Here is a 14534-nt window from a genome sequence, read left to right on the forward strand (position 1 = left end):
CTACACCCTTCCTGCCCATGTGATCAAATTCATCTTTACATTCTTAAGGATCTTCTAAACTTTATACATATGTGTTGTTCCTAAAAGCTTATAAAAGTAGGATATTGACATACTCAACATAGCAACAGTGCGATCTTAAATAAGAAGCTCAGGAAATTAAAAACGCTGGTAGAAGCACAAAATGCAAGCTTAATTCTATACTGCAGCAGCAAAAAGGTTGCTTTTTCTTTAGCAATTTGATGATAAAAAAAGAAGACATCTTATTTAGACGAATATCTGATTATAAATTATATTATGACTCCTTCAGGCTCGGCGCCTGTGGCTCAAACAGCTAAGGTGCCAGCCACATACACCTGAGCTGAAAGGTTCGAATCCAGCCCGGGCCGCCAAACAATAATGACGGCTGCAACCAAAAAATAGCCGGTGTTGTGGTGGGCACCTGTAGTCCCAGCTACTTGGGAAGCGGAAGCAGAAGAATCGCTTAAGCCCAGGAGTTGGAGGTTGCTGTGAGCTGTGATGCCACAGCACTCTACCCAGGGTGACAGCTTGAGGCTCTGTCTCAAAATAAAAAAAAAACTCCTTCAAAGGCTTCCCCATTTCACCTGACAATAACAAATATGCTACAAAATATTCACTTTCTGATTTCACCTTGTTCCAACGGTATCCGCTTGTTTTCCTGCCGGGAACCCTGAGGCACGGTTCTTAGGAGACATCCTCAAAGATTCAGAAGCAGACAGTAATTGCAGCCCTAACTCCAAGGTCCAGCTTTTTTCTTATAGAATATTTTCCAGAACTCACATAGTTTTGAATTTCTTTAAACACAGATTTGGGTGTTTGAAGAAATAACATCTGTTACTACATTCTGAAATTATAAGCCAGGGATAAAAGTGTACCCTACATTTAACTTTTTTAAGGAGAAAACTCCTCTTCCAACAGTGTTCAAAATCCAGATTAATCATATAACGTAGATATCAAGCAATCTCCATCTTCTCCAGGCTTCTAATCCATTTCAAAATAGGAGTGGGTTAAAGCTCTTCCCTGCCATGAAAAAACAGAGAGTAATTCATTGAAAAATTAAAGAAGTACTGAAATGCATTTTCATTGTAATACATCACTAAGCTATATTCCTAAAATCACCAGTACTTTCTGTTTTTCTTTCTTTCTTTGAAGGAAAGTTATCCTGTGCTATGCTAAGTTTAAAACAAAAATTCAGTCTACAAGACTCTGTAATGCTTTCACTAAATCCTAAATCAAGTTGATTAACATTTTCTTGGGCTACCTAGTGGGAGAAAACTCTGAAACTAAGTGGAAATGCTGTATGGATTATGTACCCAACATGTTTTCAATGCCATGCTCCCTCTGCGAACATCTCCCTTAAGGTTGTAGTATGTATGTGGGCTTTCTTTTTTGCAGGATTTTCTAGTTCCAATCTTTATTTTGTGGATTTTTTTGGTGTATTTTAATGTCATGGAGTTCACCAGAAGAAACTAAACCATGTAATCAATTTTCCTGTCCCTTGTTAGGTTCTTCTAAGTCCTTTCTTCAGATATCTTAGCCTGGATGAGATACATTTTTAATTTAGGGAACACATTCAGGCCTGTGGCTCTGAGAGGCTTATAAAGGGTCTTAGGAAAGACAAAAATTTCATCCATGTTCTTTCTATTGGATACTACAGAAATGGAGCCATGGGCTATCTTCTGGCTGAAGATGCAGGGATGACTGTATGGTTCGGTTTAAAAGGCAGATTTAAACTGGCACGCGGTGACCCATGCCTGTAATCCCAGCACTCTGGGAGGCCGAGGTGAGTGGATTGCTTGAGCTCAGGAGTTCGAGAGTAGCCTGAGCTAGAGCAAGATCTCATCTCTAAAAAAAGATATAAAAATAGTCAGGCATTGTGGCAGGTGCCTATAGTCCCAGCTACTTGGGAGGCTGAGGCAAGAGAATCCCTTGAGCCCAAGAGTTTGAGGTTGTTGTGAGCTGTGATGCCACAGCACTTTTTTTTTTTTGTGGGTTTTGGCCGGGGCTGGGTTTGAACCTGCCACCTCCGGCATATGGGACCGGTGCCCTACCACATTGAGCCACAGGCACTGCCCGATGCCACAGCACTTTACCAAGGGTGGCGCAGTGAGACTCTTTCTCCAAAATAAGGCAGACACATAGTGATATCGCTCTGACAGCATTCTGCAAGGTTGGTAGCGCCTCCTGGGGGGCAAGTCAGACATTCAGAGGTTTTTTTAGATGAATCTCCATCATGTATAACAAATTGAAAAAAGATCGTCCTCAGTTTCCTTAGGTATCAAAGTTTCCCTTTGATATCAGAGAGGGACATAAGTAAAGAAGCTGCCTATCAGAGAAAAAGGACATGGAGCAGAGGGGCAGAGGTTCCACTCAGGACCATGGATATTATTTTGATCCTTTGTCGATTTATTTTACAAGCACATATGAATTGCTCTTGTTTCTTCTTCTAAAATCCAGGTGAAAAATGCCTGGCTCACTCTCCTGTGGGCAAGCACCTCTGTGAAGACAACATTAGGAACTAACATCAGTACCAGATTGCAATCCCATCCACTCCACTCAGCTAATGCCCACGATGATCTCTTTACAAGATAGCTTATTTGTGCAACCTAAATCTGGTTATAGATCCTGCAGAATAAAGAAAAAACATGACAAGCACTTGCCTAAAACGCATGCTTGAGAAAAGCAAATGGAAAGAAAGAGTGAAATTGATATAAACTTGATAGAGGCAAGAGATGTGTGATTCAAAGCACCCTGAAAGTGTCTATGGAGATGGAAATGGAGGATATGTTAAAACGTGAGGATTTATGGCTGTTCAGATACTTCTCATTGAAATCACCTACAAAAAAATGAACCATGAAAGATTGAAAGCAACTGAATTCATGCAAAGTTATGTGTTCCTGCCACAATGGCATACAACTAAAAACCAGTACCTGTGAGAAAGTCAGATAGTCTCCAAACACTTGCGAATTAGTCAGCACACTTCTACACAATCCATGGGTGAAAGAGGATATCTCAAGGTAAATTTGAAAAATATATAAACTAATGGAAAATTAAAATACAATGTATCGGGCGGTGCCTGTGGCTCAAAGGGGTGGGGTGCAGGCCCCATATTCCGGAGGTGGCGGGTTCATATCCAGTCCTAGCCAAAAAAAAAAGAAATCACCTACAAAAAATATTTTATAGCATTAGATTACTAGTGAGATTTAAGATAACAAGAAAGTAAATAAGGCATAGCCCAGGGATCTCTAGTTGAAAACAGTGTCTCAGTTTTAAATCTTCTCTGCCACCTCCTATCAAGTAAGTCCCTTCAACTTTCCAAGGCTTCCTTTCTTCAGACAAAAACACTCAATTTATAAAGTCATCATACTTAGTAAATGAGATCATCTGTGTGGATATGCACAAACTTTAAAGAGTTGAAGAAATGTTGGGTAAGTCAAGTCCCCCGTCACACGGACAGGAATGGCGCGCTCACCCTGGTGGCACCACTCTAAGGCAAGCAGTGTAGACCCTGGGTTGGGAGTTTCTTTCAAATGCTTACATTTGATGTTCTCTCACAAAAGCTGCAAACTCAGGGTCATTGGCATACAGCTCCAGAACCCTCATTCTCTCTTGAATTTCCTTAAGGAAAAGAGCATACACATTGCATTAGAAAAACCTCAACAGGTTTATAAGAAATTGTGAGTTTCTCGGCTATTCAGGGGAGAGCTCTAAGAAAGAATTGCCCTTTCAGAGAAATGGAAGGTTCCCCACATAACATTTCTCTGGATATTGCATATACTGCTCTAACGCAGAAATATTTCTTAAAGAAGAAGGAGGGAATATAGAATATTCTGCTACTACCCTATTTCCCTGAAAATAAGACAGCTCCCAAAGATGTGCTAGGTCTTATTTTCAGGAGATGTCTTATCTTTCCTATAAGTAGGTCTTATTTTCAGAGGATGTCTTATTTTCAGGGAAACAGGGTAACAGGAAAAAGAGCCACTGGGTGGGAAATAGGAACAGCTGAGAACGGAATACCTTCTATATGTTGCACTGGGAGGTAAGAGGTAAAAAACAATCATGGGATAATTTTCACCTTTTCTGGAAGCCCATGTACCTGCACGCACACACACACACACACACACACACACACGCACGCCAGCAGCAGCAGTGCACCAGCAGAAATGCAGTTTCCTACCTCTCTAGAAAGCTCACTGCTCTCATACATCTGTCTGATTTCTTCTCTGCTCAGGCCACCAATCATCTCTCCACCAGCAGAGCTGCAGAAGGGCAACTGGGGATAGAGTCCCTCATACTGCTCACATCTGGCCATGTGGCTTTCATACACGGGGTTGAACTTCAAAGCATTCTCAATGGATGAGAGGCTGTCAGGCTCCCTGATGGAGGCACAAAAAGAAAGATGTGATTAATTCAGGTTCTTCTTAGTAGGCCCAACTACTTGGAAGGCTATTTACCTGGAACAATACTTCTGTTGGAGAAGAAAAGAGGTAAACTGGACACATGTTGGGGGTGGGACGGTAGAGCGTGCAGTGTGAAAAATAGCCAGATCATCTCACAAATGACTTATCAGGTGTTATCATTCTCTCTCAAGGACCCAGCAAGTCGCCTGTGGAAGTGACCCATGTCTCATCTACCTTATTTTCCCTCAGTGCCTGACACTCAGTAAATGTTGGTTGGGAGCCATGTTTGCCAATATACGATATTTCATTAAACAAAGGCAGGTCTCTCATTCATAGAATTATACATATCAAAAATCAGTGTGTAGCCACACAGAGAATCTGATCAAACTATAAACTTTGGGGTTGGGGGTAGCTGGGCCTCAAATTTGATTCAAATCTATGAATATTTACTAAGCATTGATTATGTGCCTAGGACTGTTCTAGAAGCTGATGATACAAAGAATTTGTTGCAATCTCTACCCTGAATGAGACTACAGTCTAATGAAAAGTCAGACTCGATAAACAGTATAAGAACAATGATGGAAGTATCTCCTGGGTGCTCTGGGAACCCAGGAGGGGTATCTCTTTAGGCAAGGAGGGAAGGTAAACTAGCCGTGAAGTGGTAGTTCTTGTAGACTCTAGCACAGAAGCAAAGTGCAACCCAGGATTACGACCACATAACAGCTCAAAGGATCCTTGGATGCCTAGCAGAGCAAATGGACCAGGTTTTATCTCCCTTACCACTGAAGCAACACTTAACTAACAGAATCAGATTTCACATAACAGCCCTGGATGCCTAGCCCAGCAAATGAACCAGGTTTTATCTCCCCTGCCATCGAAGCTACACTAACTAATAGAATCAGATTTCCTTTCTTGCCAGATTCTTACCTAGATTTAAAATCTGGCTAACTGCCACTGATATGAGCCAAAGGGGAACAAGTTGTCACAGATCTGCTTCTCACACAAGGGAAACTAAACTTTTCCATCTCCTCTCCACCAACCTCTCTCCAAAGGCTCCCCACTGTGAAACAGGCATTCTGGGCATATGTAACAATACTTCCCTGCCCTCCCCCTAAGATTCATGCTTGCCTCCCCAACTTTGCTCATGCTCATTCAACTAGCTAGAGATTATCCCACCCCAAGAGTAGCAAAAGCCTACTGTTTGGTCCAACTAAATGTTTACCGGTCAACAACTATCATTAAAAATTTTAAGACCTCTCCCCCAAGCAAAACTAATTTGTGCCTATTCTGGGCTCATTAGCATCTTACTCATAGTGCTTTTTGATTTGACACCCTTTGAGGTCAGTAGCCATGCTTTTATTTTACCTGATAGCTCTCTCCCACCCAGTCCTTGTCCAATATTTGGCACATGGGAAGTCAAAATGAAGAATAAATCAAATGTGATTAATTTTTGAGTTCTTCAGAGAGTTCTTTTTCTTATTTACCTGGAGGGCCTCTCTCTTTCTCTCCTGGCATGCTGTGCTTGAAAAGTTCTCACAAGGAAAAAGATGACAGCAGAAGACAGCAGAAGAAGTCCAACCACCGAGGCTATGGTGATGCCTATGACCAAGGGCTCAGACACAAACTCCTCACAGTGCTCTCCTCGGTACCACCAGTTCTCACCCACTCTGCATCTGTAACCAACAGTCCAAAATCTGAATCCATCTGCTCAGGGTAACACTTAACAGCAGAAACTTCAGCGGGATTGAGAAAAGGTTGAGAAATAAATGCTGACCACAAGAAGCTTCATTACCGAGTCAAATATGCAGGTTAAATGACCATACAATTCAAGGCTGTGTATAATGCCTGGCAGAGACCAAACAGGCCCTCAATGACTGTAAATGATTGAACAGAATATTGAATAGATTTAAATTATTAATACCTCCATATATGTACATAACAGAACAGCAGGCCCAGGAAAGGCAGAGCCTGGCCTTAGGTCACACGATTAGCTACAGAGCCAAGTCTAGAGCCCAGGCCTCCAGACTCCTCACATCCTCTCACCGTACGTACTAAAGAGGTCCTTCAAACCCAAAGGGCTTATGAAACTAATTTATAGCTTTCAAATGAAAGCTATAACCCAATTATAACCTAAGAATATGGGGAAAGGGGAAAGGGAGGGGAGGGGAGGGAGAGGATGGGCGGAGGGAGGGTGATTGGTGGGATCACACCTACGGTGCATCTTACAAGGGTACATGTGAAACTTACTAAATGTAGAATATAAATGTCTTAACACAATAACTGAGAAAATGCCAGGAAGGCTATGTTAACCAGTGTGATGAAAATATTTCCAATTGTATATAAAACCAGGGTATGGTGTACCATGATTGCATCAATGTGCACAGCTATGATTTAATAATAAATTAATCTAAAAAAAAAAAACCCTAAGGGCTCAGACTGGTGAGAAAACATTTTCAATCCCCACAGCAGCAAGGAAATCACTGCATTTCAAAATAATTCTCATTTCTCTGAACACCAAGATTGTTTTTACTCTTAGTAATCCAGCTAAATTGTATACTTTTTTCACATTCTAACATTTTATTCTAAAATAATTGTGTACCTACAGAAAAATTACAAAAATAAAAATAAATAACATAGAAGCACTAGCATACTCTTTATGCAAATTTACATTTTTAACATTTTTAATGCATTGTTTGAAGATGTTACATAAGAGGAGGGATATTTTCTTACATAACTACTGTGTACTTTTTCATGTGGAAGAGGCTAACTCATCTCTACCTGTCTTCCTCTATTTTTGGCATCCATGCCAACATTTTCCCATTTTGACTTTACGAATTTATGTTTCTCCTGCTTATTCTCAGCATCCTCTTCTCTTACAATACATCTTTGTTGTGTGTGGTTCACAGGCTAATTTGTTTGCCTTTGTTTAAGAGAAGTGGCAGAAAAGGGTATTTAGGCTGAGTCTGCAACGTTCTCCTTGCTTCTACCTTTAAAATGGATCTCAGAACTGCTTTCCTTTGTTTTACCTGTCATGATCAATAAAGTGAGTTCTTTGATGGAGTGAAAAAAAAAATGGATCTCAGGTGTACCTGAAAAACATTTTTGTCTCCACTTTGAATACTTCAAATACTTGCTTTTCTTTATTTTTTAATGAATACTCAGTAGGACTAAAAGGAGTTCAAAGTCATTAAGAATATAATCCAAGTAGAACAATAAAATTCCTTCATTTTCACTTTATGCCTAAACCTCACTTAAAAACCTTACAATCACCATTAAAAACTACAACACGGGCTTGGCGCCTGTGGCTGAAGCGGCTAAGGTGCCAGCCACATACACCTGAGCTGGCAGGTTTGAATCCAGCCCAGGCCCGCCAAACATCAATGATGGCTACCAAAAATAGCCAGGCATTGTGGCGGGTGCCTGTAGTCTCAGCTACTTGGGAGGTGGAGCAGAAGAATCGCTTGAGCCTAGGAGTTGGAGGTTGCTGTGAGCTGTGATGCCACAGCAGTCTACCCAGAGGGACAGCTTGAGGCTCTGCCTCAAAAAACAAAACAAAAACTATAACACAAAGCTTTCCAACTACTCTAAGTAGGAGCAAATATTTTAGATAATATAGAGGGTGCCTAAAAATATATACACATTTTCAGAAAGGAAAAAATGGTACTAAAATTGTAATACTCAGTATATAGCAACAATAAAAGATGAATACAAGTTACATTGAGTACCTCCTATAATTGCAGAAGTCAAATGTGACTTGAGTATACAATATAGCTTTTTTCCTATCTTAAAATATCTATACATTTATTTGGTATTCTCTGTATTTTTTATAGCTCCCTAATGCATAAAATAACCAACTAAACTATGCAAAATCCTGTCCTATTAAATGACTTGGTTTTTACATGATAATTAGATGTCATCCAACGATTGGCTAGATGTAATTTCTATAATAAATACTATCATAATTATCCTAAAATTATACATGCAGATCCCTTTTCTTTAGAGGAAGTATCTACAGCCTACATAGCCAAATTCCCTAACTACAGCATACCTACAAATGGCCCCATGCCCAGGCATAATGTCACACTTCCCATCGTTCAAGCAGAAGTCAGGCTGTAGGTCACAGACACTCTGACAGGGCAGTTCTTCCACACTCAAGTACCCAGGGTAGCATCTGCACATTGCTTCTCCACTCCAGGGGTTGACCAGACACTCTGAAAATTCATTGCATGCCTGAAACTTGCAAGGGTTAGCTTCATCACCTAAAACATCAAACAAACCAAAGAATAATACAAGGAAAAGCAAAGCACAGAAATTGGGGTACACAAAACCCCTTACTGAAGCTCTCCCCAAACCTATCATGGGACAACACCCTTCCTGAACCATTAAAGTACACTATTACCACCAATACCATGAAAAGTTTCTGGGTCGACGCCTGTAGCTCAGCAGTTAGGGCACCAGCCACGTACACCGGGGCTGGCCAAAAATAATGACAACTACAACAAAAAAATAGCCGGGCGTTGTGGTGGGCGCCTGTACTTCCAGCTACTTGGGAGACTGAGGCAAGAGAATCGCTTAAGCTCAAGAAAGAGAGTTGGAGGTTGCTGTGAGCTGTGACGCCACAGCACTCCACCAAGGGGGACATAGTGAGACTCTGTGTCAAAAAAAAAAAAGAAAGAAAGAAAAGTTTCTGATTCATCTTAGATTGATCAAGCTTTTGTCAAATTACTCTAAAACCCAGAGCCAGATTATAAAACCTATGATGTGGCTAAGCTTTAATATGTTTTATCTGGGGGGGGGGGATGTAGAAGCTTTAAAATCCATGCTGTGTAACTGCAGATCTAAATTGAACACAGTTTTCATGTACCACTCTTGAAGGGTAGGCTTCTGCCTACCCTAACCTGCTGTAATGGACTGCCACTCTGTATACACTGCTACATGTCCCACACAACACCGAGAGTATGAGGTGGAGAGCCCAGAGAAGAACTGGTAGGAGCCTAGGGAATGGATATAGGCCAGTAAGATCAGTCAAGGAACAGTCAAGATTGGCAGAAGCCAATGTTAGAAAAATAAACCAGCCCTGCACCTCCTCAGGCCATTCTCAATAATATTTTGACTTCAGTAACTTCATTTTTCATTGATGGGGTGAAGGAAAATAACTATTTTCAAAAAAATTAATTAGGACGGCTCCGTGCCTGTAGCTCAGCAGCTAGGGCACCAGCCATATACACTGGAGCTGGCAGGTTCGAATCCAGCCTGGGCCTGCCAAACAACAATGATAACTACAACCAAAAAGTAGCTGGGTGTTGTGACAGGCACCTGTAGTCCCAGCTACTTGAAAGGCTGAGGCAAGAGAATCCCTTAAGCCCAAGACTTTGAGGTTGCTGGGAGCTGTGATGCCATGACACTCTACCCAGGGTGACATAGTGAGACTCTGTCTCAAAAACAACAAAAAAATTAATTAGGAAAATAACTGTGAAAAATGGTTGAAGACATTGACCATGGATGGGCCTTTCATTCTGGTCTCCCCGTGTTCCTCACTAGTGTGTGGCAATCCATGAATGCCAAATGGGCAAATGATAACACAAACACTGAAAACAGAGGAAATTGGTGGAAGTGATCCGTGGAAGCACCCATATAAAAAAGTATAAAGTTTAGCTAGAAGCCTACAGGGAATAAAAAGAAATAGCATAGTCTTTTACTTTACAGAAAAATTAATATTGCTTTGAAAATCAATGATTTTCTTGCTAGTCTGGAAATTTAAGACAACTTTGCACAAGGCCACCCTCTTGGAGTTTAAATGATCTCAGAAGCTGATCTCCTTTGGTCCTACATGGGAATAGGGGGATGTACTTGGTTGAATAGTGTTCCCCAAAAGTTCACATTCACCCAGAACCTCAGAATATGGCCATATTTAGAAATAGAGACTTTTTAGATAGACCAAATTAAGAAGAGGCCATACTAGATACTAATTCAATTAGGGAGACCCTAATCCTTATAAAAGAAATATTTGGACACAAAGACACAGGCACACAGGAAAGAAACTATATACAGACAGAGGCAGAGATTGGAGCAAGACACTGACAAGCCAAGGGATGTCAAGGATTGCCACAAACCTCAGAAGATGGGAAAAAGCGAGACAGGCTCCTTCCCTAGGGCTTTCAGAGAGAGCAACACTGATTTTGAACTTCTAGCCTCAAGAACCATGAGAGAACAAATTCCTGTTGTTCTAAGCCACCCAGTTTGTGGTTGTCTTCTCAGCAGCCCTAGGAAACTAATGCAGGGGACCACTACCAAGGTGCTTACACAACAGCAAAGCAGACAAATGTGCTGCAGAGGGGCCGTTTCGACAGGGAACTCAACAGCAGGACTTCGCTCTGTATTTCCTAAGGCTGCACCTCTATATCCAAGTATTCATTTTGTGATTTTGCAATCAAAAAGTAATATAATCCTGACCAGCAGTGAGGAATGGGAGTGTATACTGAGGTTGGGAAGATGGCATTGCATAGATTCACTTTGTTAATGGAAGTTCAAGAGTTTCTGAGACATTACATGTGAAAATAAATTAGGCAAGAGAAAAGTGTTGCTCTACGTGGGCATGGTGCTCATGCCTGTAACCCCGGCAATCTTGAGACTGAGACTTGAGGTGGGAGGATCCCTTGAGCTCAGAAGTTCAAGACCACCCTGAGCAAGACTAAGACCCCTATCTCTACTAAAAATAGAAAATTTTGACAGGTGTTGTGAGTACCTGTAGGCCCAACTACTCATGAAGCTAAGGCAGAAAGATAGCTTGAACTCAGGAGTTTAAGATTGCTAAAGCTAGGCTGATGCCACAGCACTCTAGCATGAACAACAGAGTAAAACTCTTCCTCAAAAGGGTACATGTCAAATCTACTAAATGTAGAGTATAAATATCTTAACACAATAATTAAGAAAGTGTGGTGAAGACTATGTTAACCAGTTTGATGAAAGAATTTCAAATTGTATATAAAACCAGCACATTGTACCCCATATATGCATTATTGTACACAGCTATGATGTAATAAAAATAATTGTCTTTTCTCTAGTCAGGGAGATATGGGGAAAAAGAGCTCACTCCTAGGTATCTTAAGTTTGAAATGTGCAGAATACATCTAAGTGGAGAGTAACAAGAAAATAGTTACATACTGATTCTGGAGCTCAGAAATAAGTTTGATCAGCTTATAAAAATGTGGAGAGTTATTGATACTCATATAAGACTTAAAACATTAGATCAGGAACCAGGCAAGGTTGCCCATTGTCTCCATTGCTCTTTAACATTGTAATGGAAGTTTTAGCCATTGCAATTAGGGAAGAAAAGGCGATCAAGGATATCCACATAGGGTCAGAGAGATCAAACTTTCATTCTTCACAGATGACATGATTGTATATCTGGAAAACACTAGGGATTCTATTACAAAACTTTTAGAAGTGATCAAGGAATACAGGCTACAAAATCAACACCCATAAATCTGTAGCCTTTATATATACCAACGATAACCAAGCCGAAAAAACAGTCAAGGACTCTATTCCTTTCACAGTAGCACCAAAGAAGATGAAATATTTGGGAGTATACCTAACAAAGGACATAAAAGATCTCTATAAATAGAACTATGAAACTTTAAGAAAAGAAATAGCTGAAGATGTTAATAAATGGAAAAACATACCATGCTCATGGCTGGGAAGAATCAACATTGTTAAAATGTCTATACTACCCAAAGCAATATATAATTTTAATGCAATTCCTAATAAAGCTCCATTGTCATATTTTAAAGATCTTGAAAAAAATAATACTTCATTTTATATGGAATCAGAAAAAACCTTGAATAGCCAAAACATTACTCAGCAATAAAAACAAAGCAGGAGGAATCACACTACCAGACCTCAGACTATACTATAAATCGATAGTGATCAAAACAGCATGGTATTGGCACAAAAACAGAGAAGAAGATGTATGGAACAGAATAGAGAACCAAGAGATGAATCCAGCTACTTACCATTATTTGATCTTTGACAAGCCAATTAAAAACATTCAGTGGGGAAAAGATTCCCTATTTAACAAATGGGGCTGGGTAAACTGGCTGGCAACCTGCGGAAGATTGAAACTGGACCCACACCTTTCACCATTAACTAAGACAGACTCTCACTAGATAATATATTTAATCTTAAGACATGAAACTATAAAAATACTTGAAGAAAGTGCAGGAAAAACTCTTGAAGGAATCGGCCTGGGTGAATATTTTATGAGGAGGACTCCCCAGGCAATTGAAGCAGTATCAAAAATACACTACTGGGACCTGATCAAACTAAAAAGCTTCTGCACAGCCAAGAACATAGTAAGTAAAGCAAGCAGACAGCCCTCAGAATGGGAGAAAATATTTGCAGATTGTACCTCCGATAACGGTCTAATAACCAGAATCCACAGAGAACTCAAACGTATTAGGAAGAAAAGAACATGTGATCCCATCTCAGGGTGGGCAAAGGACTTGAAGAGAAACGTCTCTAAAGAAGACAGACACACGATCTACAAACACATGAAGAAAAGCTCATCATCCTTATTTATCAGAAAAATGCAAATCAAAACTACTTTGAGATATCACCTAATCACAGTAAGAGTAGCCCACATAACAAAATCCCAAAACTAGACTTGTTGGCGTGGATGTGGAGAAAAGGGCACACTTCTACACTGCTGGTGGGAATGCACACTTATACGGTCCTTTTGGAAAGATGTTTGGAGAATACTTAGAGATCTAAAACTAGACCTGCCATTCGATCCTATAATTCCTTTACTAGGTTTATACCCAGAAGACCAAAAATCACAATATAACAAAGACATCTGTACCAGAATGTTTATTGCAGCCCAATTCATAATTCCTAAGTCATGGAAGAAGCCCAAGTGCCCATTGACCCACGAATGGACTAGCAAATTGTGGTACATGTATACCATGGAATATTATGCATCCTTAAAGAAAGATGGAGACTTTACCTCTTTCATGTTTACATGGATGGAGCTGGAACATATTCTTCTTAGCAAAGTATCTCAGGAATGGAAGAAAAAGTATCCAATGTACTCAGCCTACTATGAAGCTAATTTATAGCTTTCACATGAAGGCTATAACCCAACTATAGCACAAGACTATGGGGAAAGGACCAAGGAAGGGGAAGGGAGGGGGAAGGTTAGGGTGGAGGAAGGGTAATGGGTGGGGCCACACCTACGGTGCATCTTAGAATGGGTACAGGCAAAACTTACTAAATGCAGAATACAAATGTCTACATACAATAACTAAGAAAATGCCATGAAGGCTATGTTGAACAGTTTGATGAGAATATTTCAAATTGTATATGAAACCAGCACATTGTACCCCTTGATTGCACTAATGTACACAGCTATGATTTAACAATAAAAAAACTTCAAAATTTGTACATTTTAAATGTGTATTAGTTATTTTACATATTAATTATACCTCAATAAAGCTAATTGGGCTTTAAAAAAAAAGACTTACAACAAGTGGAATGGAAAAACAATATAGAAAGGCAGGTAGTCCAGATATTTTGGGCTTATTTGGGCTGGACAACATAAAGACATAGCAAGAAAAGACTCAATGGCTAAGTAAAAGAGAAAAGCCAGATAGAATAGACAGAAATGGGAATGAGAGGTGAGATAGTAAAGATAGCATGTGGACATCACTTTGAAAAGAGACTAATATTGATGTCCTTAAAAGAAATATCTAATTATCAAAATGTGGAAAATTTGTCTGACATAGAATTCTTTTTTTCCTACAAGTATTGGATTCACCTTGACTCAGTGAGGGAGAAAATCCATAAGAATAATCACTGGATTCCACTAAAAAACCACAAGGGTAGGCAATGTCATTACCTGATTCCACATCAAGGGAGTATTTATCAATAGCCAAGTTCATGGTCTGGTAGGCAGTGGTACAAAATTCTTCCAGGATCATGTATACAGCACTGTTGACATTAGGAGGGACAGAATTGACAAACTTCATCCGGCTGTTCACCACAATGCTGCCATTTCTGAAGTTGAGGATTTCCAAATTCTGGAACCCTGTGAGATTTGACTGGAGGTAGGGAACCAGCTAC

The 14534-nt window shown here is 40.1% G+C and overlaps 1 protein-coding gene across 1 annotated transcript in view; it reads right to left on the bottom strand.

Annotated features, from left to right (window-relative positions):
- Nucleotides 1-887: 887 nt before the first annotated feature.
- The window catches only part of IMPG2 (interphotoreceptor matrix proteoglycan 2), a 108484-nt gene continuing 94837 nt past the window's right edge, over nucleotides 888-14534 (bottom strand). The window contains exons 14-19 of the mRNA XM_053565260.1: nucleotides 14311-14530; nucleotides 8467-8677; nucleotides 5903-6091; nucleotides 4196-4394; nucleotides 3557-3636; nucleotides 888-1038 (exon numbers count right to left, since the gene is read on the bottom strand). Coding sequence (XP_053421235.1) covers nucleotides 1026-1038; nucleotides 3557-3636; nucleotides 4196-4394; nucleotides 5903-6091; nucleotides 8467-8677; nucleotides 14311-14530 — 912 coding nt within the window. The 3' untranslated portion in view covers nucleotides 888-1025. The remainder of the gene's footprint in view (nucleotides 1039-3556; nucleotides 3637-4195; nucleotides 4395-5902; nucleotides 6092-8466; nucleotides 8678-14310; nucleotides 14531-14534) is intronic.

Source organism: Nycticebus coucang, chromosome 16 (genome assembly GCF_027406575.1).
Source record: "Nycticebus coucang isolate mNycCou1 chromosome 16, mNycCou1.pri, whole genome shotgun sequence".
In the NCBI taxonomy this organism is placed as follows: Eukaryota; Metazoa; Chordata; class Mammalia; order Primates; family Lorisidae; genus Nycticebus; species Nycticebus coucang.